This window comes from Triturus cristatus, chromosome 8 (genome assembly GCF_964204655.1).
Source record: "Triturus cristatus chromosome 8, aTriCri1.1, whole genome shotgun sequence".
Classification (NCBI taxonomy): domain Eukaryota; kingdom Metazoa; phylum Chordata; class Amphibia; order Caudata; family Salamandridae; genus Triturus; species Triturus cristatus.
The window spans coordinates 1,348,233,817-1,348,259,461 of record NC_140591.1 but is presented as its reverse complement, the minus strand read 5'-3'; the positions used below and the strand labels follow the sequence as shown (position 1 = coordinate 1,348,259,461).

Sequence of the window (25,645 nt, the reverse complement as noted above, 5' to 3'; positions counted from 1 at the left end):
TAGAGTAGTGTTGGTCTCTGAGATCCAGATTGTACTGTCTAATACTGCTAGGTATATGTCTTGTTTAAGTTTATATCCTAACCCTCTAATTTAGTGATCCTTCTTAGCGAGATGCTGCTGGTAATAGGTCAATGGCTCTGGCCATACTGCAAAGAAAACTATGACCTATGACAATTTTTTGAGTAGTTACATGAGTATTTTAACAAAGGTTTAAGGTTTTAAAGACTTATTGGTGTTAATGATTTTATGATTTTAGGTGAACTGTATCCACATATGCACGTTTATGGCAGTATATGCTGAATAAAGATTATGATGATTACTTGCATTGCATAAGTTTAGAAATATGTTTTGAACGTTTATTGCTGCAAAAGCTGGAGGTACTACTACCTATTTAAACTAGGACAAAAAGGGCGATAATAGTTCAATATTAATTTAGAAAATGTAATTGTCTACAAAGTTCTTCTAAAGTGTTGGATCATTTCCTCACTTAGATATTATTTTCTTATTGTTGAAACAGGTTATGTATATCAGTGCAAGAGTGAAGGCTTTGGACCATTGCGTGTAAACTATTACTAACATCCACAAAATGTTCACATACTAAATAAGCTTCTATTTCAGAATCTTTTTGCAAGTCTCTGCTGTGCAAAGTACACACAAATTGCGAAAAACACTTTTAAGTTTCGTCAAATATCTAAATAAAGGCCAATTTGTACATTTAAATGCTAGCTGATGTTTTACTTTTTTACATAGTTAATTTCCTGATGGTAAGTATCTATTTCCACCTAAACATTAGTATCAGTAACTTTCCTCAAAATAAATGTACAAAGTGATATTTTATGTGTTCAACTAAATTATCTAACTTACTATTGAGAGAATTTTTTTCCTTATCACTAGGAAATTAATTCAAAATAATGTTTGTGATCTTTTAATCTGAACTGCAGCATTTACCCATTCCATTAAAGATGGGACTCTGTCAGAGAGAGCCATGTATTTTTGTGTCATGGAAGTGATGTTAGACTCTGGCAGAAAACAGATGTTGTTTTGAAAAATAGCAAACTCTTGTGATCTAATGAAGTACATGAAATATGATTCTTTACAGACAGACATGACAATTTAGACAAATAATCAATGTCCTAATCACTCACATGGGAAAATACAACGATACGTTTGGCACGGTAGACGTGGATTCAGACAAAATCTTTTCAAGCAGGCAATGTGCTACAATATAATCTGTTCGTGGCAAAATGACTGCAACGGAGCACTTTATGGGTGCTCCTTTGGAGCTATGATGAGATCTGTATTTTCCACCTTCAAAAGTGAAAGCCTGTGAGGACCTAATCGTTGCAGAAAGCGCATGGTGAGCACTTCAACTCCTTTGTACAGCAGGGGCTCTGCCTAAATGGCCCTGTGCTGTTGAGGATCGCTGAGGTGGGTAGGTAGAAAAACAAGACAATTGTCCATAAAACATTCTAAAACTCAATTGACAATTAAAATCATTAAAAGGGCCCCATCCTAACTACCTAACACCCCCTACACACTACAGTTCATCATTAAAACTCTGTTTAACAGCCTGTAAAAACTGAGCCGTTCCAAATGCCACATCTAAATAAAGCATTTCTGACAAGAGCTCCACAGCTTTCCTCCTATGGAGAACATCATATTTAAAAAACAGAGGTTTTAAAAACCTAATTCAAGTTGCAAGATAAAATACGCAATCCATAAGTATATGCAGTAGGGACATTTATCTTTCAGGGGGCAGAGACCACTATTATTCTGAAACCTGACCCAGTATGGGTGGGATGAATAGATTGGGTTACATCCCACCCTAACCCTTAATATTTTATTTCGCAATCCTGGGTCTGGCAACTGCGATAAATAAGGGAAAACGGTTTCCTGGCCCAGAGTAGGGATTGAGAAACTGATGGATGGTTTCATGCTCGGGTAAGCTATGTCATTTGATTCAGACACCAAAGCAACAGCTTCTTTCAATGCATGCTTACCTGGGAAGGGGAACCACGATGTGATTGTACCACTATTTGAATGGACTTTCCTAACAGCAATCATTTTGGTTCTTACTGCCTTTGTACACATTCTTTCACTACATTGAATCTCTTCCCAGCACAATGTGGAGACTTTAGACACCTCATCCTTCTCCAAGAGTGTATTTAAGTATCTCAGGGCTCAAGTAAAGGCCACCAGGTTCCAGGCGAACAGATTGCACTCTCTCCTTGTGGCCTGAACCATGGTGCCTTGTGAGAGTGATAAAAGCCTTTCAAGCATTACCCCTTCTAATCTGTCCCATTCATATGTCCGATGAAGGGAAAAAGCTCTCCTCCATACAGACCCAGTGGAGGTATATTCCCTTCATAAGCTGCTGCTGTTGGGGATGGCTGAGGGATTTGGGTGCTTACCTGAAAACACCTGAGTGCCACTGATTTGAGGAGGAGGCCGGTGTTTGTCCTGGTGCACCCCCCCCCCCCCCCATTCAGCAGGGGACAGTAACTACCAGGCTGAGGAGAAGTGGTCTCTGAAAGGGAAAGACAGAGCTAACGCCTATAAAAAACCTACGCTTCCTTCAGTCACCGGGACCCCCGTGTGATGCCACCGGAAGGAAGCTTGCATGAGCAGGGTGTCTTCTGTGGCCATCCGGCAAGCCAGCGCCACTGATGGAGAACAGGATGAGCCCCGCTGAAGAACCACTGTGAGGGGGGTAGGGAAAAGGAGTCCACCTACAGGGAAGTGAGGCCGGGAGTCCTGAGGAGGTGGAGGAGATCCACTGACATCCTGCTAGGAGCAGTAAATGAGGTCCACAAGGAGGAAGGTGAGATAGGGCTCAGGACCAGCGAACACACTGAAACCGGGGTCAGTACTCCAGTCCTTGCACCTGCTATGCCTCAAACTCACGGGCAGCCGAGTGGAGGCTAAGTCAGGAGGGAAGGGTCCAGCGAGGCCTCCACAGTTGCCTACATGCAGTGGGGGATTGAAGCCCCAGACAACCCTCACAGCTGCACTGCCTGATTGCGGCCAGCTGCTTCATTCAGCATCTACTTTTGGGGGACATTTTGGACTCTTATGGCCATTGGTGGGCAAGCCCAGAACGGGCCCGAGCAGGAACCAGCCAATGAGAGAGAGCATTGCTGGGGGATTCATACACCCTGAGGGGCCTATCGGGATTGAGGTGAACTCATTCATCAACTAACTACTGCAGTTTGATGGCCTAATGTTGTGAGTTATGCCAGTTACACCTGGCCATGATAGGGTGACACGTACCAGTCTCAATAACTGCCTAATATATATATTGATGGTGTAAAGTGTTACTTTCATAGTGTTCATGCCATGGGCAACTTCTAACTATTTGCTTCAGTGCACTACATGTATTATGACAATTGCCAAGTGGCAAAATGATTTATGCCCTATGAGATATTATGACAATTGCCTGTTGTTAAAGGGATTATTGTTTTATGTGATTTGTGGTCTAATGTGATGTCAGGACAATTGCCTAGTTGGCAAAGTGATTTATGTGCTTGTGGTCTAGGTGTTTTATACACAATATATGAGATATTTTTATATACCCTGGAGTGGAGTCTCTTTTTGTGGTATGCTTTACACATTGCCTCTGAGATGAGCCTGACTTCTCTGCCTAGCTACCAAGTGTGTGAGCAGGGGTTATCTTGTTTATGTAACTCCCTTACCCTGACTAGAGTGGTGGGTTCTGCCTGGCTTTGGTGCATAACCTAGGCAACCAGAAACCCCATTTCTAACAGGTAGGTATGAGTTACTTGTATTACTCTTGGCTTTGTCAAGAACTTCAAAATCAAGCCATGCATGAGGCCGGCTTACTCCTGGAGTGCTCATTTTATTCCTGTTGGGCCACAGGAATAAAACACTGGTCAAGGAAAATCTTTTGAGAAGCAGACCCAAAGTTCAAGTCCCTAAAAAACCAAATCACCCTCTCATTCTTCAGTGGTTGAAGAATTAAATCCCCAAACATTATTTATTACTATTTTCACTGCTCCGCTGCCGATAAAGTGACCACATTGGTGCAGGTATCATTTGTGCCTTCAACTTATGAAAAAGTCTACCTTCAGAATTAGTCTTTTTTATGGAGCTGAAATTCTCCAGAGGGGCAAGTCTGAAGCTCTATCTGATTAAGTCACAACACAATCAGACATTTGTTTGGTGCAAAGTCCTGCTGACGCTTCAGAGATCTTGGAAGTTCAAACATTTTTTAAGTCTCTACTTTTCACAGTTTCTGAAGCAGCCAATCTTTGTCACTAGACAGAACTTAGGGGCCAAGACTCACTCCAGCAGAGGCCACCAGCAGGGTCCAGTCCAGTTCCAGTTGATACTGGTCAGCTGGGAAGTTTGATTATTGTGTTCCCTGTAGCCATATAGGTGGTCATGTGACAGGTGAACCTTGGAGTCAACTTCTTAGCCTTTGGTAGATGTTGGAGCAGGTCCAGTTCTTCAGGTCTGCACACAGGTCTAAAACAGCACGTCTAGTTCTCTTTGGTAGTTTCATGGGTCCAGAGAGTGTTCCGATGAGCTGTGAGTTAGGTGCCATTTTTGTAGACTCACTAGCCGGTAAGTGGGGGTGACTCCTGGACACACCAGGTTGCGACCTTTCCCACATTTGCAGCACGTCCTGTTTTCCTTACTGCAAACTATTCTCACAGTGCACTATTCTGAGGCACATCTTATACGGCAGAATCTCCCTGCCCCTGAGGGAGCTTGTATGCCAGCCAGGGGTGTGCTTAGGGAAATGAGCAGCCTTCTCCTTTTTAGCTACATCACAGTGACTTAGGGACAAAGCCCTCCCTCTCATTGGGCTAGTGCCCAATTGGCTACAGAGGGCCTTCGGAACAAAAGACTTCACTTCCTTGGGCTCCCTTTATCCTTAACTTTGAAGGTAGGGTTAACTTTGGTCCATTTAAAGTTAATTAAGTTTCTGGACCCTCCCCAACTACCTTTCCTGTGCTGATATCCATGACATACATTACACCCAGGTCTTACTTTGAAAAGGCTTAAGTCAGTGTTTCTGCTCTGAGAGCAGTTTTTAACTCTGATTAGTCTACTGAAAGTTCAGGCTGGTAAAGCACATTTTTAAACGTCACTTTTGCTAACTCTACTAAAAATCTGACTTCAACAATGAATTGGATTTGTAATAAATAGTAAACATAGTAGTTTAATCACCTTTGTAGCTTATCCTAATCCAAAGTTAGCTGACTTATTGTATCTGTGTGATATTATTTCTCATAGAACAGCTACATCTGTACTGTGAAAATAGTTTTTGGAGGCTAATCACTATAGGTACATGCCAACATTAAAGTCTTGTATGCATCACTTTTTTTTTAATAGTATGCACCCTACCTTGTGCACGATAAGGCCTACCTAGAGGTGGCTTATTTAATATTTAAAAGTAGTGATCTTTCCTGCTGTTATTGTGACAGGTTTGTCTGCAGGTTCAAAGTCTACAGGAGTCAGGCTATACAGAGAGGCCTGAAGTTGTGCTTTCTTTGGCACTCAGGAGAATGGTACAATAGGTACTGCAGTCCACAGGTGGTATTTAATTTTCAATGCCATTGGGGTATTTCCCTGTGCCATATACTATGACCCTAAAGTAATGTTAAACAGTCAATTGTGGATTAGCCAGTTTTACTATGTTTTACGGGTCAGACCACATACACTGGGGCCTGGACAGCAGTGCCACAGGGTGCACAGTTAAAAAACTATCAATACTAGTCGGCAGAAGAAAATGAGTGTGGCCACTCAACAAGAGGCCCTTTCACACAGAAATTCAAATGTCTGATGCAGTAATCCTGAAAAACGATACAAGGTAGTGTCTTGTGGGCTCAGATTTACAAATTGTTTTAAGAATCAGGCTCTCTGAGCTCATATCTCTGTACAGTATGAAAATCAATTAGCATTCAATAATCCCCCACAAATGTTCTTATCTTTTTCATCAACCATCTATGGAAACAAAAAAAGCAATCACAAATTTGAAATCACTAATTAGCCTAAGAAACATCATCAATGTGTGTTTTAGCTTCTTTCAGTACAAAACCTAATCTATTTTTGAAAGACAATAGATGTAAATAAAATAGCGAAAGGAGGGCGACTTTATGGTTAGTGGTTTAGAATACCATTGTAGAGGATTTTGTTAACATTCTCAATGCAACATTGTAGGCCATTTGTGAGACTTAGAAAGTTAACCTGTGTTTAAGGGAGGCAATCAAAGTATCATATTAACTATTAGATAATGGCCAATAATTTCCATCTTGATAGATACGGTGTTGATATGGAAACCTCTATTCAACATACTTAATTATGAGCAATTTGCTATGATGATTGATTGATTTTATTGTATTTTGATGCGATTACTATTAGTATGTTTTTAAACCATTAAGACATTCAAGATATACAAAACATAATGCTGTCATACCTGAATATCATAATTAAGCCACAATAATGCTACTAAATCTGTAAAATGTCAACTTCAACTGTCCAAAGTCAATAACACTCTATCAATTAAAATAAACATCATTCTAATTTAGTCGAAAAATCAAAGCAATATTAATAAATATAATAAACATTTAATTTTTACCTGTGCATGTGAAGAACTTGGACTCTCCCACGCTGAGCTCTACCTTGATCAGCGAAATTGTCACTTGCAGAAGTGCTACAACATACAATAAACATGAATTGCTATTTGTCTGAATAATACAAATTAAAACAAAATAGATACATGCTATCCAGAAATTTGCTTCTGCATTTCAGAAAATACATTTTATATGAAACTATTGTTCTTGAATTGCACATTTGGTATTGTTTATTCACTTTCATATTTGATGCATGTTCATATGATTTCACCGTCCAACATGCTCATCATCAAATGAAGAGAAATTATCTTAGCCATGTTCAAGAGCTATTCATTATAAAGACAAGCCCGTCAGCATCCATTCATGCCTATACCATGCTCAGGACCAGGGCCCTTGGCCCTTCACTTCACTTACCCAACCCCTATTTTGTTGTATCTCTCCACACACTCAACCCCAGCTGCTGCTCACTTCACTTCTGCCGCACCATGCCCCACAACACAGAACGAGCATTCATCTGCTCTCCCTGCAAGTTTTTCAGCATGCTCCTTCCTTAATACTCACCACTGAGATCCACCTAACACAAATCAGTCCTCATACATGCTTGTGGGTACATACTCAACCTCATATTTACTTAATTCAACAGTATCATAATCAGCACACCCACTTTGGTCACCTAGATCGACCGCGCCATGTTCAGTTTCTCAATCAAACTTTTCCACCATGTAAGAACCATCATGACAGGCCCTGACTGCCAACACTGGAAGAAAATATGAGAGGTGCATTGGCCTTTCGTCCTCCACAAAAAACAACCAGAGTACACACAGACCATTGACCCAACGACATCAACAATTTTACCAACTGGATCACTGCCTGCGATTAGATCCTAGCCCATCGGACAAGAAGCCAAGTAGCAAGAACCCAAATGCAAGCCAGCTGGCAAATGGATGATCTCAGAATGACCAAATGGCACTGCGAGCAACTCATATGGAGGTTGAGAGCAAGCTAAGAAGAATCAGACAAGGAAGTATTCAACTTCACCTAGGCACATTATCAGCAGCAAAAATGGAAAATAAAAGGAAGGCTCTAGCCGAGCACATCAACATCTCCAGCACCAGCAAAGAAATGTTCTCTGCCATCAAGGATTTCACCACACCAGCAGCAACCAGCAGCAAAATCACCCCAATCAAGGAACTGTGCAAGGAACTCTCAAAATTCTTCTGCAACAAAATCATAGTCATGTACACCAACTTTGACACACAACCGGACCCCATTAGCTTTGAAATAAGACTTCTGGTATCAGACAAAGACAATACCCCTACAACAGGGAACCATATCACCAAAGAGGAAGCCACAACAATCATGAAGGCCAACCACCATAAGGCCCCGTCCGTCCTCCTCTGATGCCTGCCCTGCCACGCTTTCAACAAAGGCTCAACTCTCATCAGCAAAGTGCTACCCTGTCCACAACACCTCTATCGACACTTTCCCAGAAGTCTGGAAGTGTGCAATCATCACCTCCCTCCTCAATCAGCCCTGATAAGACCTTGCAAAACTCACACACTACCTACCAATAGGGGTGGGCGGAATTTGCGAGATTCACTTTTGCAAATTATCGCAAAAATGTTAAAATTCTCCGCAAACACGCGGAAATATCGCGAAGATGCGGAAGTTTTTTTCCCGCTCGTTTGCAGTATTTTCTGCGTGGTTGCCGCTCGCCAACTTACCCATGCGGTTGCTCGCGGGCGCGGCCATCTTGTTTTCACTTGTCTCGCGGTGCATGATCGCGAGAAGAAAGACGTGATCGCGCGACAAATGACGTTACTGTGGGTGCGAACTGTCGCGAGACAGCGCAAATGGCTACCAACAATCCAACATCTCGTTGAGAACGCGACCGGATTGGGAAAACTTGTCGACGAACGCAGGGATTCAGGTAAGGCGATTGCGCACACATGAGAATGTATTATTTTACAGCGCGAGCAAGCAAAACATTTCTGGTAAAATGCGGATTGCGGAAATTTTTACATTTTTGCGCTCTCCGCGGAACACGAAAATGTCAAATTATCGCAATTTCCGCGAGCGGAACTGAATTTTAGCCCAGGTCTACCTACCAATCACCCTCCTACCATACCCTGTTGATGTCCTAGAAAAATCCATCAATAGATGCCTCACTGACCACCTTGTCTATGGCCAGCTCCTCGATGCCACACAATCAGGCTTCGGACGAAATTACAGTATAGAGATAGGCCTCAATTAAGCAGCTGACAACATTCAGATGATCCCATCCCGATCATAAGGTTGTCATCCAAGGATCCACTCTCCAATGGATCTGCACCCTTCTTACCAGAAGAACACAAACAGTCAGTCCTCATCTGTGCCGATGACATCCCATACACTCATAAGCTGATGATACACAATTCATACTGTCCCTCTTGGGAAAAAAACATAAAACCAGAAACAAGTTCACTGCCTGCATGACTGGTGGCGCCATCGTGATGAAGCCCAAATGTCTGAAGCTCAATACCGACAAGACAGAAGTAGTCTTTCTTGGTAAAAAACATCTCACCCTGGAACTCCACTTGGTGGCTGACCACTCTTGAACACACACCTACCACCACCTCCCACTCCAAGAACCTTAGCATCATCATTTACAGCAAGCTGGGCATCATCACAACTTTCTGCTTTCACACCCTGAGGATGCTGGGGAAGATCAGCAAATGGCTAAAGAGCAATACCAGAAAAAATATCACCCACAACCTCGCCACCAGCAGGCTGGACTATGGGTATGCCCTGCAGGCCAGAATCACCAAGCAACTCATCATAAGACTACAAACCATCCTGACCGTGGCAGCCAGATACATTCTCAACCTTCCATGCAACATAACGTGCATTTGTAAACTGCACATTCACCCTAGGGTATCTTGGTGCTGAATAACATGTTTATTGTTACCCAACTCAATGGTACTCATTTTATCAACCCCAGATGGATGAACGGCTGAGTGGACCCTCTGGGATTTGAACCTGTGATCATGAGTTCCAACACAGGCCCTTACAGTGGACACATTAGTCCACTAAGCCATCAGACCGGGCATGCAAGACACACAGCATGCCTTACAACAGGAAGCTCCACTGGGTGTCAATACAGTAGCGCACTCAGTTCAAACTTCTCACCTGCTCATTCAAAGCACTACACAACACCCTGCATTTAGCCAGCACCAGCGAGATCACTGTGAGTTTACGCACCTCAAGGGGAAGATCTTAACATAGCCAAGCAGCGCTAACCACGGTAAATGCTCGGACAAAAAGACCATGATCCGAGCATCAGTGTCAAAGACGTCTGACCAGAAACGCGCAAAACTAGAGCACTCCCATGCTAAATGCAAAAAGTCATTAGCGGGCTCAGCACAGTGCACCCAGCTCGTATCATCCCCAATACCCATCCCGTACAACTGCTCAGGCGTCCAGTACACTCTATACACATACTTAAAATGAATTAAACACAGCCTATAGTTTGGGCAGAGGGCCCAAGATTGAAAGTAGCAGTACCTCCACTGCTCTTCACTAAAGGGTATATCCAGAGCAGCAGACCACGTCTGGCAGAAGTAGGCATGCAGATCTGTGCAGTTGCCTGTATTCCAGCACAGAGGCGTGTGACATGTCTGCATGGGGACAGGTTAGTAAGTATCTCCTCTGACACAAGAAATGTTAGGGGGCCTCCAGGAAACTATCTTCAATGGCCCGCAGGGCTTGTCTTAACTGGTAGTAAGTCAAGACATCTAGGGGTGAGGAGGCAGGACATTGGGGCACCTGCTGGACCATTGGCTTCAGGATTTTACTTACTGCCACGAGCAACTGGACGCTTACTGGGAACTGAAGCTGGTCCACTCCTGCCTAAAGGACAATGTGGTCCCCATTTGCGGCCTATTTAGTGGTGCTGGGGAACAGAGCTGGTGGTTGCGGATGATGTTGCTTCTTGGGACATTAGAGCCTAATTCTCCTTGATTACGTCCGAGTGAGGGGATGGCGCTTCCCCCCCGCTGCAGGTGCTTTTAATTTTACTGAGCAGGTTATGTCCCAACAGGGCACTTCTGATTTTTGCTGAGCCCAACCTACCTGCTAGTGATGCTGCATGTGGTGCTGTGTTAGCCTGACGGGTGATAGTGCACTCTATACATACATACACCATGACAGTCTGCTACTTTGAAAGGAGGCGGCCACCCCAAAGACGAACCAAATGGCCAGAGATTTTATTTTATTTTCCTTAAGCAATCCTTTTGCTACTGAAGGAATAAATGTTCTGGATCCTGGATTCACAACTGTGAGGGGTATGGCATGCAAGAAGCAACGTTACCTGTTCTAAATTTTGCAATGTGTGTGGTCACATGGGTAAAACCATGTTGCTAATAGCTTCTTTCAAGTTCATCTGTGGCAAGACTGGTAGTAGAGGGAGGGGAAATGTGAAGCAAACATGGGAAGGAGGTGAAAATAATTAATACTGAGTGAAAGAGTGAAAAGGATATAATACCACTTTAAAGAATGTACAAGAGGAATCTGGATGAGAAGGGATGAGAAGCAAAAACGGTGGAGAGGCAGTCAATGGAGAGAGCGGCCTGAGTGGGAGATTGAGGTGTGTGTAAAGTGAATACTTGGAGAGAGAAAGAGGCTGAAAAATACAGACCAGCAGGTGGGGAGAAAGTTCAGGTAAAATTTGTAGCAAATGGGAACATTGTACATTTGAATAGGGAAGCATTAGTGAGACAGGAAGCAGGTGAGAAAGGGTTTTTAGGAGTAAGGCTGGATGAATGAAAGATCTGGGGTATAAGGAGACACATGGGAGATAAAATAGATGCACGGTTTGCCTGGAACAAAGCACATTGTAATAGATTTGGGGAAGACATGCATTAGGCATGCATATTAACAAATTTACAGAACGTATGTTCTGCCATTAGGGGTGCATGCCAAATCAGGCTTCCTGTGCAACAAAATCAGCTAACATGTGCAAAGGTATGAATCAATTATGCATGGGCTCTATATAGTGCCTGACAAAGCACAAATATTGAGAATGTAGTTTAGGTGAGAGAAGCTGGGGTCTGCCTCACAGAGGCAGTCACCAGAGACAGACCCAGCAGACCAATTGTCATCAACCCTTCCCGCATTGTCGGCCATGGTGAAGGGACATGTGGCAAGGAATATGAACAAAGCCCAGGGCTTGGTCGGAGGCATGGTACAAGGCACCAACAAGTACATGTCCAAGTGCACACCCAGATTATGCACATTCGTTTGCTCCTTTTATGAGAGGAATTGTGGGTTTCAAATGAAATCAATCGCAAGAGATGCTCTTCTTTGCAACTAAGGCTTCACTGGAAGGGGATTCACTGTGCAGTGCTCTGTATCAATTTAATAGATGAAGGCCTGTACTCAGTAAGTGTCAGCATAGTGTAGCCGGAAATGACTCTGGATGTTGCACAGTGCCTGTAAGAAATTCCGTGTGTCTCTGGTCTATCTCCATAATTGTGAGCCATTGGAGTTTTTACATCCCACCCTACACAGGTACAAACTCAGGGTTTGCTGTAGATGATGCACCGTAATGATAAACCTGTGTCCAATGAAGCAATGACCCACTTAGCAGAATTGCAGATTACTCCCATCCTCGTATCCTGTCATGTGTTTTTGGTGGTGGTGATCTAGAAATGTCATAAAAGGGTTAGTCTGGCAGCGGTGAATGAAATTGGACAAACTGCAGAAACTGAATGGGATTTGCTGCATGGTCACTCACTGTTTCAATGGATACGGTACAGATTTCCGACAATATCACTGCTAATGTTTTAAATGTGGACGCAAACATCCACTGGTGGCTGCTTTTGATATTTACTTCCTACACTACCTTAGGAAAATGTCATTGTTAACAACAAAGTATATGTTGGACGACAACAAGACACATATCTTTCATACGCTTACAGATAAAGACTGCTGAATAATATTGCACTAGCTGTTATGCTAAAACCACTGCTGTTCTACCTCATTTTGTGTTTTTTGACTAGGGAATGTTAAGGTTTTTCCAAACAAATCCAATTGCACCATTAGCACGTATGTTGTTGCAAATTTGAGATAAACGCAACAGAATTAAAGACAGTAAATAAAAATAAGTATTTTGACCAAGAAATCTGAATCTAATGCACACCATATCCAAGAGGGCCTACCTGGAAAAACAGAAACCTTTTTAAAAACTGGGGGGCAGATTTATGTTTCCTGGCGCATCCCTGCAAATCAGCAGGGATGCGCCAGGAAAGATTTGTCACGAAAGTTTACCCTTGCGCCACAATAGATGCACCGCATTTACAATGCAGCGCATCGTGGCGCAAGGATAAACAGATGCGTGACGCATCTGATGGCGGAAGGTTGGCGGATTGCTGGAGTTGCATCGCAAGCGCGACGCAGCTCCAGCAAGGCTCGGGGGTGCCCTATCGTTACAATTCTGCGTCAATCCTTACGCCTGCTTCAAGCAGGCGCAGGGTTTTGACGCAGCATGGCCGGAAAAGTGACTGAGTGAAATCTTGTAGATTTCACTCAGCCATTTTTCGGAGGCGTTCCTGCGCCGGAACACCCCCCCTGTGCAGGTACGCCCACATGTGGAGCAAGCTTTACAACGTGACGCATCTCCCTAGATGCGTCACGTTGTAAATGGGGCCCACATGTGGAGCAAGCTTTACAACGTGACGCATCTCCCTAGATGCGTCACGTTGTAAATGGGGCGCAACATGGCGCAGGGTTTACGCCGCCGCTGCGTCACAAAAGTGACGCAACGACGCCGTCAAAGTGGCGCAAGTCCGATATAAATCTGCCCCAGAGAACTTTGTGTTCAGCCCGAGAGAATCATCGACTCGAACACGAAGGACTGCTTTGTGAGTCAATGAGTGCACATACAAAAGAGGAAGAAGACGGACATCATTGGATACTGTTCCCTCTGAGATTAACAGTGTTAGATGTTCTATGATTGAAAGTGAATAAAACAATGCAAAAGTATAAGCATAGGCTTGGCGAGCTGGTCTCGACTGGTGTATGGGCCAGGGGCAACCTATTTTTAGAGCAAGAGGGTGCCCTCAGAAACATTATAAGATATGGAAACGGTGGGTGGATTTTAGGGGCCTTGAACTGGAGCCTCTTCCTCTGCTCCCTGTGGATGTCGAAACCATATAGGGATGTTGCATGGGGCTTAATGACTGCTCAGATGGACTTGAGGTATGTCGATGCGCATTTAGGGCACAATCGGGGTTCTGTTCTACAGTATGCGACACAGTGTTGTACAATGTTTGGGGCTCTCGTTCCCGAAATGTTTAGTTCCTTAGTATTTAATCACTATATAATATTCACCTGCTTGGTGTTCAATGTATGGAATATTGTATGTTTTCATTGCTTTGTAATGCCTGCAAATACTATATCAGCTGACTTAATAAAAAGAGTTTTGAAAAAAAATAATCACAGTCCTAAAAAAAAGTGCTACTCTAGTTCAAAGCATACACCAACTACAACATAGCTTCAATTCTATAAACGTACGTCTTTTGTCAAACTACATCTATTCTTACAATACATTTTTACATTTTCCTTTTCTATACGTCATAGGTTTTTGGACAAAACATGATATATCCATTGTGTTCTAGGCTGACATATGTATTCGCTTGGTTCCTTTTATGATGGACAAATATACTCCAACTTGGAAAAGTATGGCATGAATTTTGAAAATATAGGTTAGCAAAACAAAGTCAGCCAGTATTTATACAAAGGTTAAGTTGACAGTGCTATATGTTTACCAAAGGCTTCCATGCTCATCTATCGTAGCTAGGCTGGGTCTTTACAGAGCTTCTCAGAGAAAAGGCATGCAATGTTATGTATATTACATAGCACAGCAAATACACAATATTGCACATAAGCACATGGCAAAGATAAAACTCTGCACCAACCTTGGGTCAAATAGATGGATATAATAAGATAATAAAGTAAATACTTTGGCCTAGGGATTAGCATCTTAAAAAGGAAAAACAAAACATTACTATAGAAAAAATTCATTCAAAATTATTAAATATCAAGCAATGTGGCACTTCACAAGACCTCTAAAATAGTAAAGTTCCCTTACAGCAGGTTTAAGCAAGGGGTGTGGGTGTCACATAAAGTGTGTACCTGAACACCAATGTTCAGTGGTATCAGAGCTTCATTATCTCTTTTATACTAAGACCTCTATATGCAACTTTCCCAACAGATAGACTTTCTTGAAGATGTAGCTCTAAATATCCTTGTGGATGTGATCAGGATTTTGGCCAATACAGTTCTGGAGCCAAGTCATAAAAGAACAAAAAATGCCAGAATGTTCCTAGATCCATGGTAGAGTAGAGGAGACAGAGAGTATAAGTAAGTAAAAACATGTGTCTCCTCATTGGAATTGTCAAGGCACTGAGCTCACTCCAGTCCCTTAAATATGGGAATTCTATGTGTTCCCCTTTGATAACTGGGCTAGTAGACAGATTGGGCAGGGTTGGTAAAAAGTGTGTAATTGTCTGAAGCACTTTAGAGAAAAGAGTAAGTCATTGATTCACTTAATCTGGTGCGGTCAGAGCTCAAATAGATAGCCAAAATGTGTTCACAAGTTTTGTTCTTTCAATCTAGATTGCATATATGATGTGCTTTTGGTATTAGTCACATATTCTGAACCATCCAAGATCTAAAATACTGGTTACCCTACATGAATCTAAAAGAGGAGGAGATCTGCAGCACAATTGTGGGAGTGCTGTGAAGTCTGAGTCGACTATCATGTTTTTCTGTAGGGGTAAATTACTCAACTCCACAGTTCCCCTTGCCGACCCAGATGCAACTGGATAAGAAGTCTTACACTTTTATCACCGGATTGCATTAAGTTAGTTTTTAAAATGTATGAAAAAGAGTGTGTGGAGAAGGAGGATGGGTAACATGGACGAACTGAGGTAAGTAAACAATTAAATAAATAAAATGAATTTCGTTGCTTGCGCTGCATTGCATTTTGCGATGCAGCTTGCACAACAAAATTTGTTTTATTAATTTAATTGTTTACTTACCTCTGTTTGTCCATATACCGGTGTTTACTAACCACCACCCTGTCCCTCCCCGCCCCACCTCACCGCCCCACGAAACTCCCCCCACGGGCCACTACTGTGTGTACAACCTCACATCCCTGATGTAGTTCAAATGTTATGTTATGTTATGTTATTTATATTTGTAAAGCGCACAGATGCCGCAGCCAGGTGGCGTCCCGGCGCTATAAAGAATCAGGTGACATAACACAAGACGCGTGGTAACCAGCCGCAAAAACCATTAAGCCAGAGGAAACAAAAATGTTTTCACAGCCTTTCTGAACGGCAGCAAATCAGGAATAGAACGAATACTAACAGGCAGTGTGTTCCAAAGGCTTGCTGCCAAAACACCAAATGAGCGGCCGCCCATCCTGGCTTTTTTGAAACGAGGGACATTAGCCAGAAATTGACCCTTTGATCATAATGCTCTTGCAGGGGTATAGTAGGAGATGGTCTGAGCTAAAATGGGAGGAGAGGCAAACTTTAGGATTTTAAAAACCAGGCACAAGGCTTTGAACTTTATCCTCTGCCCGACAGGTAACCAATGAAGGTCCAGAATGGAATGCCTAGCTGAGCAGAATTTGGGCAAACCGACCAACATTCTGGCAGCCGCATTTTGCACACGCTGAAGGCGTGTAAGCTCTGCTTGGTTGGTGCCCAATAGAAGTGCACTGGCGTAATCCAATCTGGAAAGAATCATAGCTTGGACTATGAGTTGCCTAGTGGAGGCATCGAAAAATTTGAAGATGGGCCTAAGACTTTGAAGGGCACCAAAGCAGGTACCAGCCACCTTTTTTGTATGAGGGGTAAATGATAGATTGGCATCAAGCCAGACCCCGAGGTTCTTTACCTGTGTCACCGGGATAGGGGCTTGGCCAAGCTCTGATGGCCACCGGTCGCCTCCCCAAAGATGAGCCTCTTTGCCCAAGACTAAGACTTCAGTGTTAGTGGCATTGAGTTGGAGGCGGTTATCCATCATCCAGCTTGCCACCTCCTTGAGGGCCCTCTGAAAATTGGAAGCATCCAACACAGTGTTCCCGTTTAGAGCAACCGCTAGCTGGGTGTCATCAGCATAGGACACCATAGTTAGGCCCCATTTATTGGCGACCACAGTCAGCGGTTGCACATACTAATTAAACAGGGTCGGACTAAGTGCCGAACCCTGCGGGACTCCTTGGGAGATGTGGCGAGGAGTAGACTCATAGGGAGGTGTAAACACTATAAAAGTGCGCTCAGCCAAAAATGAGCAAAACCAGTCTAGAGCTGCACCCTCCACTCCGGCTTCTCTTAACCGTTGAAGCAAAATCGGGTGGGAGACAGTGTCGAAGGCGGCACTGAGATCCAAAAGGATCAGTGCCGCCGTCTGTCCAGAGTCTAACATCCTCCGCAGGTGCTCAACCATAGCCAACAGAGCTGTCTCTGTGCTATGGCCAGCACGAAAGCCGTTCTGGGAGGGATCAAGAATGCCTGTATTTAGAAGGTGACCAGATAAAATTTTATTGGCGTGAGCCTCAGCGATCTTAGAGATCCATGGAAGCAGAGAAATGGGCCGATAATGTTCTGGTTTTGTTGGATCTAAAGTAGGCTTTTTTAATATCGGCATAACCGTGGCTTGCTTCCATTTTATGGGTACCGTCCCAGATGTGAAAGATAACCTGATGAGATTATAAAGAGACGGGAAACAGATCTCGGCGGATTCCCTAAATTGTGCAGGTCTCAGAGGGTCCGCCGGAGAGCCCGATTTGACTTTCACAACTCAGGATTCAAACTCTTCCTGGGATGGCACAGGAATCACTGACAATGGACTGGAAATGACATGCATAGATTCTATGTTGTTATTAGATGTAGTAAGAGGAGGAAAAGACCTATAGATCGCGTCCACTTTCTCTACAAAAAAATATGCTAACTCTTCACAGTGGGCCAAAGAGCCATTCCCCATCACTGCGACTTTCTTATTGGTCAGATCTTTAAAAACCTTAAAGATTAGTTTAGTAGGGTTAGAACTGTTCTTAAATTCTAAGGAATAAAATGAGGCCCGTGCTTTACAGATAGCTCGGTGATACAGCTTAATGCTGGCATGATATCCCTGTTTAAGAATGGGATCATATGCCTTGCACCAAGCTCTTTCTGCCCTCTTACAGGCGACCTTAAGGAGCCTAAGGGAGTCGTCATACCATGGGCTTGAGTGGCCCGGCCGGATCTTACTCCAACCCGCTGGTATTAAAGTGTCTAATGCTTGGGTCAACCACTCGCAAAAGTGGTCATACCCGGAGGCGACGTCTGTAGGGAGTTCTGGAAGATGTTGTAGCAAAAGGTGGTGGAAATCTTCCAGATTCATATTCCTCCAAGGGCATTTAAAAACGACAGGTATCGTACTTTTAAAAGGAGAGACAGTCGAAGTAATCCGGACTTCGACCAGATAGTGGTCTGTCCACACCATAGGTTTAGACGGCGATACACTCACATTATACAGATTCGTCAGAAAGGGGTCCAGAATGTGACCCCCTACATGGGTCTGACAATTAATGTGCTGATATAATCGTAGCGCCTCAAGATCTGCAAGAAAACTACTCACCACAGAGGATTGAGGGGCATCCATGTAGATTAAGATCACCTATTATACTAAAGTTTGCTGATCTGAGGGCTAGAGAAGAGACCACCTCTGGAAGAGCAGTTCAAAAGGCAGCATCAGGGCCGGGGGGTCTGTAGATAACCAGACCGGAGAAGGTAAACTGTGGGGTCATCGAGATTGCAAAGTGAGCACTTTCGCAACCCGCTATACCTATGGCATTCCATGAACAAGGATAACATGTCTTAACTACGGCCGCAATCCCGCCACCTCTCGAGTTACGATGTAAGGTATACATAGTATAATCCATAGATAGAGCAAGATTTATCGGCGCCGTGGCATTGTCATGTAGCCAGGTTTCCGTTAAGAAAAATATATCTGGTCTTTCATCTGTAAGTAGAGTAAAAACATCTAAATAATGGCAGACCAACGATCTCACGTTCAGATGGAATATTTTAAATGTACTTTGCCGGTAAGAGACCGCAGAGCGGTCTACTACATTGAAAACACTTGGTGGGGGCTGTAGGGCCCTAATAGGCAGAGACAATGGGAGCTCAAACCTACACCGAGAACACTGAACAGGGCCAGAGAGAGGATCAAGGGCCCCATGCGCACATCCACCCAACCTCTTCCGAAAGCTAAGTAGGTAATTGGCCGCAAGCATAGTCAACCTCCAGAGAGTCCTGCCCTAGCCCTGCCTTAGCGCTGACGAGCGCAGATGGGCAGGACTCTGGCGCGACTCAGGCGCAGAGAAGGTGCTTCCGCTGCGCGTCACCGCTGCGTTAGGAAAGAGCATCTAATATAGGCTAAACCCCCAATCGAGCACTAGAGCGCTCGGGAATGGTGGCTAGAGCGTCCCTTCCCGCTCCAAGATGGCGCTCATAGAAACGAAGCAGCCCCGTGAGCCCGGACCCGCAAAATAGCGGTGAGTTTGTTAAATTTTGCAGTGCAAGTATGGGCCAGGAGGTGGGTAAGAACAATTAAAAACCGGGAAGAGAAAATAAAGCAAACAAAATACAACACGCGGAAGTTTAAAATTCCAAGAATGAGGCTTCAGCTACTGCAGAAGCACGCTGCAAGCTCCGTGGTACTCGCCCAGTGGACACCTTTTCCAGGCTGACCCGGTGAGTGCAGGCGTCTAATATAGGCTAAACCCCCAATCGAGCACTAGAGTGCTCGGGAATGGTGGCTAGAGCGTCCCTTCCCGCTCCAAGATGGCGCTCATAGAAACGAAGCAGCCCCGTGAGCCCGGACCCGCAAAATAGCGGTGAGTTTGTTAAATTTTACAGTGCAAGTATGGGCCCGGAGGTGGGTAAGAACAATTAAAAACCGGAAAAAGAAAATAAAGCAAACAAAATACAACACGCGGAAGTTTAAAATTCCAAGAATGAGGCTTTGGCTACTGCGGAAGCACTCTGCAAGCTCCGTGGTACTCGCCCAGTGGACACCTTTTCCAGGCTGACCCGGCGAGTGCAGGCGTCTAATATAGGCTAAATCCCCAATCGAGCACTAGAGCGCTCGGGAATGGTGGCTAGAGCGTCCCTTCCCACTCCAAGATGGCGCTCATAGAAACGAAGCAGCCCCGTGAGCCCGGACCCGCAAAATAGCGGTGAGTTTGTTAAATTTTACAGTGCAAGTATGGGCCAGGAGGTGGGTAAGAACAATTAAAAACCGGGAAAAGAAAATAAAGCAAACAAAATACAACACACGGAAGTTTAAAATTCCAAGAATGAGGCTTCGGCTACTGCGGAAGCACGCTGCAAGCTCTGTGGTACTCGCCCAGTGGACACCTTTTCCAGGCTGACCCGGCGAGTGCAGGCGTCTAATATAGGCTAAACCCCCAATCGAGCACTAGAGCGCTCGGGAATGGTGGCTAGAGCGTCCCTTCCCGCTCCAAGATGGCGCTCATAGAAACGAAGCAGCCCCGTGAGCCCGGACCCGCAAAATAGCGGTGAGTTTGTTAAATTTTACAGTGCAAGTATGGGCCAGGAGGTGGGTAAGAACAATTAAAAACCGGGAAAAGAAAATAAAGCAAACAAAATACAACACGCGGAAATTTAAAATTCCAAGAATGAGGCTTCGGCTACTGCGGAAGCACGCTGCAAGCTCCGTGGTACTCGCCCAGTGGACACCTTTTCCAGGCTGACCCGGCGAGTGCAGGCGTCTAATATAGGCTAAACCCCCAATCGAGCACTAGAGCGCTCGGGAATGGTGGCTAGAGCGTCCCTTCCCGCTCCAAGATGGCGCTCATAGAAACGAAGCAGCCCCGGACCCGCAAAATAGCGGTGAGTTTGTTAAATTTTACAGTGCAAGTATGGGCCAGGAGGTGGGTAAGAACAATTAAAAACCGGGAAAAGAAAATAAAGCAAACAAAATACAACACGCGGAAGTTTAAAATTCCAAGAATGAGGCTTCAGCTACTGCGGAAGCACGCTGCAAGTTTCGTGGTACTCGCCCAGCGGACACCTTTTCCAGTAGTTCAAATGTCCACTGTGCAGCATGAAATAGCCAGCTACTTCCAAACAGTCACAATTCACATTGTCATGCAGTCTGTATGAAAGCATGTACAATGCGTCAACATACATGGAACACACTGTCAACCAGCATCTCTCCTTTACATTGCAGAGGGACAATCAACACCTCCTGCAGAGCAGAGCAGACATCTCTTTTGTGATGGTGAAGAGGACCCCCTGGACATTTTCCTGACAGACTCCAATCGCTCATGGACAGCCTCTGCACCCCAACCCCAGGAGCAGGGCTGCCCATCTGCATCCAGGAGACCTCACCCCCTTCACAGACCACACAGCAGGAAGCACACACCACCACGGATGGCTCCCAGCACCCCACCCAAGAACACATGGCATTCAAAGGCCAGGTGCTAGACTGCCAAAAGGAGGTGGCTAACCAGGTGTGGGTGGGGTTCGAACTCATGGCAGCCAAACTCGATTACATATGTGGGTGTCCAATTCCCATCAGGGATCACTTACACTCACCAACGGACACACACACTGTGACATAGCTACCCGCATTTGCACATTTCCAGTACAGAACCATGCCCAGAGCCCCGGGACAATAAATCACACCCCTATGCTGTACTTGCCTTTGCCGGCCTAGTCCACTCCTCTTACGTATGAAGGGGTGGGATGACAGAGCTACATGTACAAGGCCTTACCCACTTCCTGGGGTGACATGTTTGCGTCCGCTGTACAACGCACTATGTAATGTAGTAGGGCCTGGGGTCATCATGCATATGTAATGAGCACACAGACACACTTTGATAGTTGAACTGGTTCCGGGCACGTGCGCTTAGCCACTCTTTATTACCAGGGTCACCTGACCAGTGACGCCTTTGCTGGCTTGGTGTGGGGTGAGTGTGAGCCAGCCCTTAGGGAGTGGTTGATGCTGGCAACAACTTGAACATTAAAGCGGTAACAGAAAACACCAACATAACACAAACAACTGCGAAGCATCATGTTGGTAGCCGGAGCAAGTACAGAGGTCACTCAATAATCAATTAGAAGGGTCGGCGAGTCGCAATGCCCTGAGGGAGGGGCACCAGAGCTGATCGTGCTCATGTGAAGAAATTGTCTACAATTGTGTCCCTTCAGGCTATTCTGCTGCAGGTGCAGTAGGGTGTGTTACACCTGCCACATCTTCCCCATCATCGTCTCACCTCTTCCCCACTACCTGAGGTGACATAGTTGCATCCGCACTCCACAGCAAGTACCTCAGTCATAGCTCCTGGTGTGTAGCTGGACTACCGCCTCCAGTCTGCATTGCTGCCTTTTCGTTGTTGCCTCCTGCCCTTCCATTGTCCGTGTCTTCACACCTCCGCACACTAGCCACATCTTCTCCACCATCGTACCAAGTGTTCCCCACTGCCTGAGGTGACATTGTTGCGCGAGCTGTCCACATCAAAAAAGATATATTGGAAAGGGTCCATGAGTTGTGGTGCGCTGAGTTGGTGGCACCTGAAGAGCTGAGCAGGGTACCCAGCTGATGATGGCATCCAAGACATGTGTGAGCAACTCTGATAGTCTGGCTGTGAGACTCTTTTGACTCTGGCAGTTGTCGGTATTCCGGGTGGTGGTGGCGTGTGCATCCTCCGGTGATGCGTTGTCCGGTCAGGTCAGGACTCGATTTGATGTGTGAGCCCTGGTGGTCCGCAGTTAAGGCCGAAGGCAGCGGACATCGCAGGGCCACAGACACATGGTGTTGATGAGCCCCAGGCCATTGACACAAAGGCCATCCAATATTCATTTAGAAAGGGTCCATGACTTGAGCTGCACAGAGTTAGTGGCCCCGGATGCACTGCGGGCGGCACAGGCACAACGCCATGGGACAATGACATGCGGTGCACTGAGGAAGGGCCACGCGAACTGAGTGGGTCCTCGTTGATGTCAAAGGTGAATGTCGCAGAGTGTTTCGGGGGACAGTGGAAGGTGTCCTTCCAGAGCATGATGCAGAGGGAAGAACCAAGCCGAAACAGGCAAATGGAGGAGTGGAATGCTACAGACTCCTTTTTACCACCAAGTCAGTATCAGCTACATGTTGATGGAGACAACCCCCAGGCCATAGACTCATATGTCACCAAAGTTCAACCAGAGAGTGTCCATGATTTTCGGGGCACAGAGTCAGTGGCACCAGGGCAGAAAGGGGATGCAGTCTGCGATGAAGCCTGTACAATGATATAAACTCTGCCATGAATAAATCAATGCTCAGATCCAAATGTTTGACATACTTGACCAAAGTGTAGGCCGGAGGCAGCGGTCCGCATGAGCCCACAGCCATGTGTCATTGGCTTGCGATGCACAGTTAGTGGCACCAGAGCAGTTGTTGGTAGTGTATAATCACCTCTGTAGCGAGGATCCTTTTTTCCTCTGGACTGAACCACGTCTTCCTCTTACTCCTCTCCTTGCGTACAATGATGTGAACTCGGCCATTGCATAATCAAGACTCAGTTCCACATGTGTGACCTACTTGACCACAGTGTGGGCCGAGGGCAGTAGTCAGCAAAGGACCACAGACAGGTGTCGTTCAGATGTTATGCACAGAGTTGGCGGCACTACATTGAAGGGAGTACAGTGATATCAAGTCAGCCATAAAGTGTGTACTCGGCCCTTGCATAATCAAGACTCAGTTCCACATGTGAGACCTACTTGACCGCTGTATAGGCCGGAGGCAGCGGTCAGCACAGGCCAGCCGCTGTTCAGCAAATGCCTCCTGGAACTCTAACCCATGACGTTGAGATGGCATGTGGAGATGACTTGTGGTTGACAGAGGTAGAAGCACCAGAGCAGAGCGGGTGTGCAGCCTGCGAAAATGCAGTGTCCTGCCTGGTACGGACTGGATTGGATTGGTGTGAGGCCTGCTGGACCGCAGTGTAGGCAGCACACAGGTGACCACACGGTGCTGGACCGCATTGTAGGCTGAAGGAGTAGTCAGCAAGGGCCCACAGACACATGTGGTTGGAATGCTATGCACCACATCGAATGGAGTATAGTGATATAAACACATAAAGTGTGTACTCGGCCATTGTATAATCAAGACTCAGTTCCAAATGTGTGACCTACTTGATCTCAGTGTAGGCAGGTGGATTATGTCAACGAGAAAGGAGTGGTGCGGGCCTGTCTCGGGGAGGACAGCATGGTCTGAAGAGGTTGCCAAGGTCGCGGGCCTCGGGCTTGGAGCTTGCAAAAGCCCGTGGTGGTCCCTCTTTGACACACGCCGGTGTCGGAAGGTGAGCGGTGCAGCCTGGTTGCGCAGGGGCAGCCAAGACACATCTGTGGACCTGCGGCCTGGGGTGCAGCAGGCGCAGATGGTCTCAGGCACCGCCGCTCATGCGTCTGCCTTGTGGCGTGCTGGGAGGCGCTGCCCTGGCAGATACGTTGGCCATTCAGGAGGAGAACGAAGCCCAGAGCTACGGGCTTTTTATTCACACCCCTACGCTGGTCTGGCACACGCCTGGCCAACCTACTCTGCTCACGCTTACAGGGGGGGACGTAATGAGCTACTTTCCATGCTCTTCCCCACTGCCTGGGGTAACATGGTTGCATCCGCTGTCCACTACACTCCAAACACCAGCAGTATATGTCGACATGGGCATGTCTGTAGTCTGCATACTGCAGTCTGGCCTGCGTATCCACGCCACACTTGGCATTGTGTAAATTCTCATTCATGGGTCACTTGCGTCCTTTGCAAATTCATGGTTCCCACCTCTCCCCGCATTCTGCTATTGTGTGGCTGAGGTGCCATGCCGTTGATGGCTCGTGTACATAGCTTGCCCAGGTCACCACAGTAAGTTGTGCTGTCGTGCCTGGTAGGTGGGCATGTTGTTTGGCATATTGTGTGTGAGTTTGTAATGTGTGCATTCCCAGGGTTGTGAGTTGCATGATTGTGAAGTTGAGGTGTGTGGTGTGTTCATTTGGTACTTACCAATGAGCACTGCATTCCCATAGGTGCCAGCCTCAAAGCACTGGTTGATGATGGACTGTTGGAAGATGAAGGAATCATGCACACTGTCTGGGTAGTTGGCGTAGACATTGGTGAAGAATCCATGGTGGCCCATTATTGCCTGCACATTGATGGAATGCTTGTGCTTCCAGTTGCGGTCATTGGGTGCAGTGGCATCAGGGAGCATGGGGAGTACATGTGTGCAGTTGATTGCCCCCAACAGGTGTGGGAAACCAGCTATGGCGTAGAAGCCTTGCTTGGTTTCCAGCTGTTTCTGCGCAGTGTTTGGGAAGTGAAGGTACTGGGGTACTAAGCTGATGATGGCATCCAAGACAGGTGTGAAGAACTTGGATAGGGCCGGCTGTGAGTCTCCTCCGACTCTGGCAGTTCTTGGTTGTAAGGTCCCAGAGGCCAAAAGGTGCAGCACAGCCAGCAGCTTTGTCTGTGCAGGGATGTTGGTTGTCCGCTGTGTTGGTACTGTCAGCCTGTGGGCAATGATGGTCAGGATGCGTAGGATGGTTGTCCTTTTGAGCCTGTAGTGGGCAATGACATCCTCTGGTGTTAAGTCTGTGAGGCTGATGCATTTTCCGAAGGTCCGCTGTCTTTGTCTGCACTGACTCTGTGTTCGTCTGGGGGGGTGGCAGGCCTAAGGGTGGTGGCGGTGGGTGTTGTGGCCCTCTTGGGGCTCCAAGCTGCATGATAGTGGCTCCATGGCATCTGTCACTCTGCAGGTGTGGCTCTGGGCTGGGCTCTCCTTCATGGTGCAGGTTGTCGTCCGTCTTTACACCAGGTAAGAGCAGGTGTTAAATCCCGGCTGCTAACACGCCTTATCACATGTTTGGTGAACTTATCGCCGATCTGACTGGTCATTGAAAATGTTGCGAAGTGGTGTTGTCACGGCTTTTTGCACGGGAACGCCTACTCTGCAT

General features: G+C 45.9%; 1 protein-coding gene across 2 annotated transcripts in view; it reads right to left on the bottom strand.

Annotated features, from left to right (window-relative positions):
* The window catches only part of NCAM2 (neural cell adhesion molecule 2), a 1,313,898-nt gene that overhangs the window by 824,328 nt on the left and 463,925 nt on the right, over positions 1–25,645 (bottom strand). For both annotated transcript variants that reach the window (XM_085623062.1, XM_085623061.1), the window contains exon 2: positions 6,605–6,679. In XM_085623062.1, the coding sequence (XP_085479188.1) occupies positions 6,605–6,679 (75 nt within the window). The remainder of the gene's footprint in view (positions 1–6,604; positions 6,680–25,645) is intronic.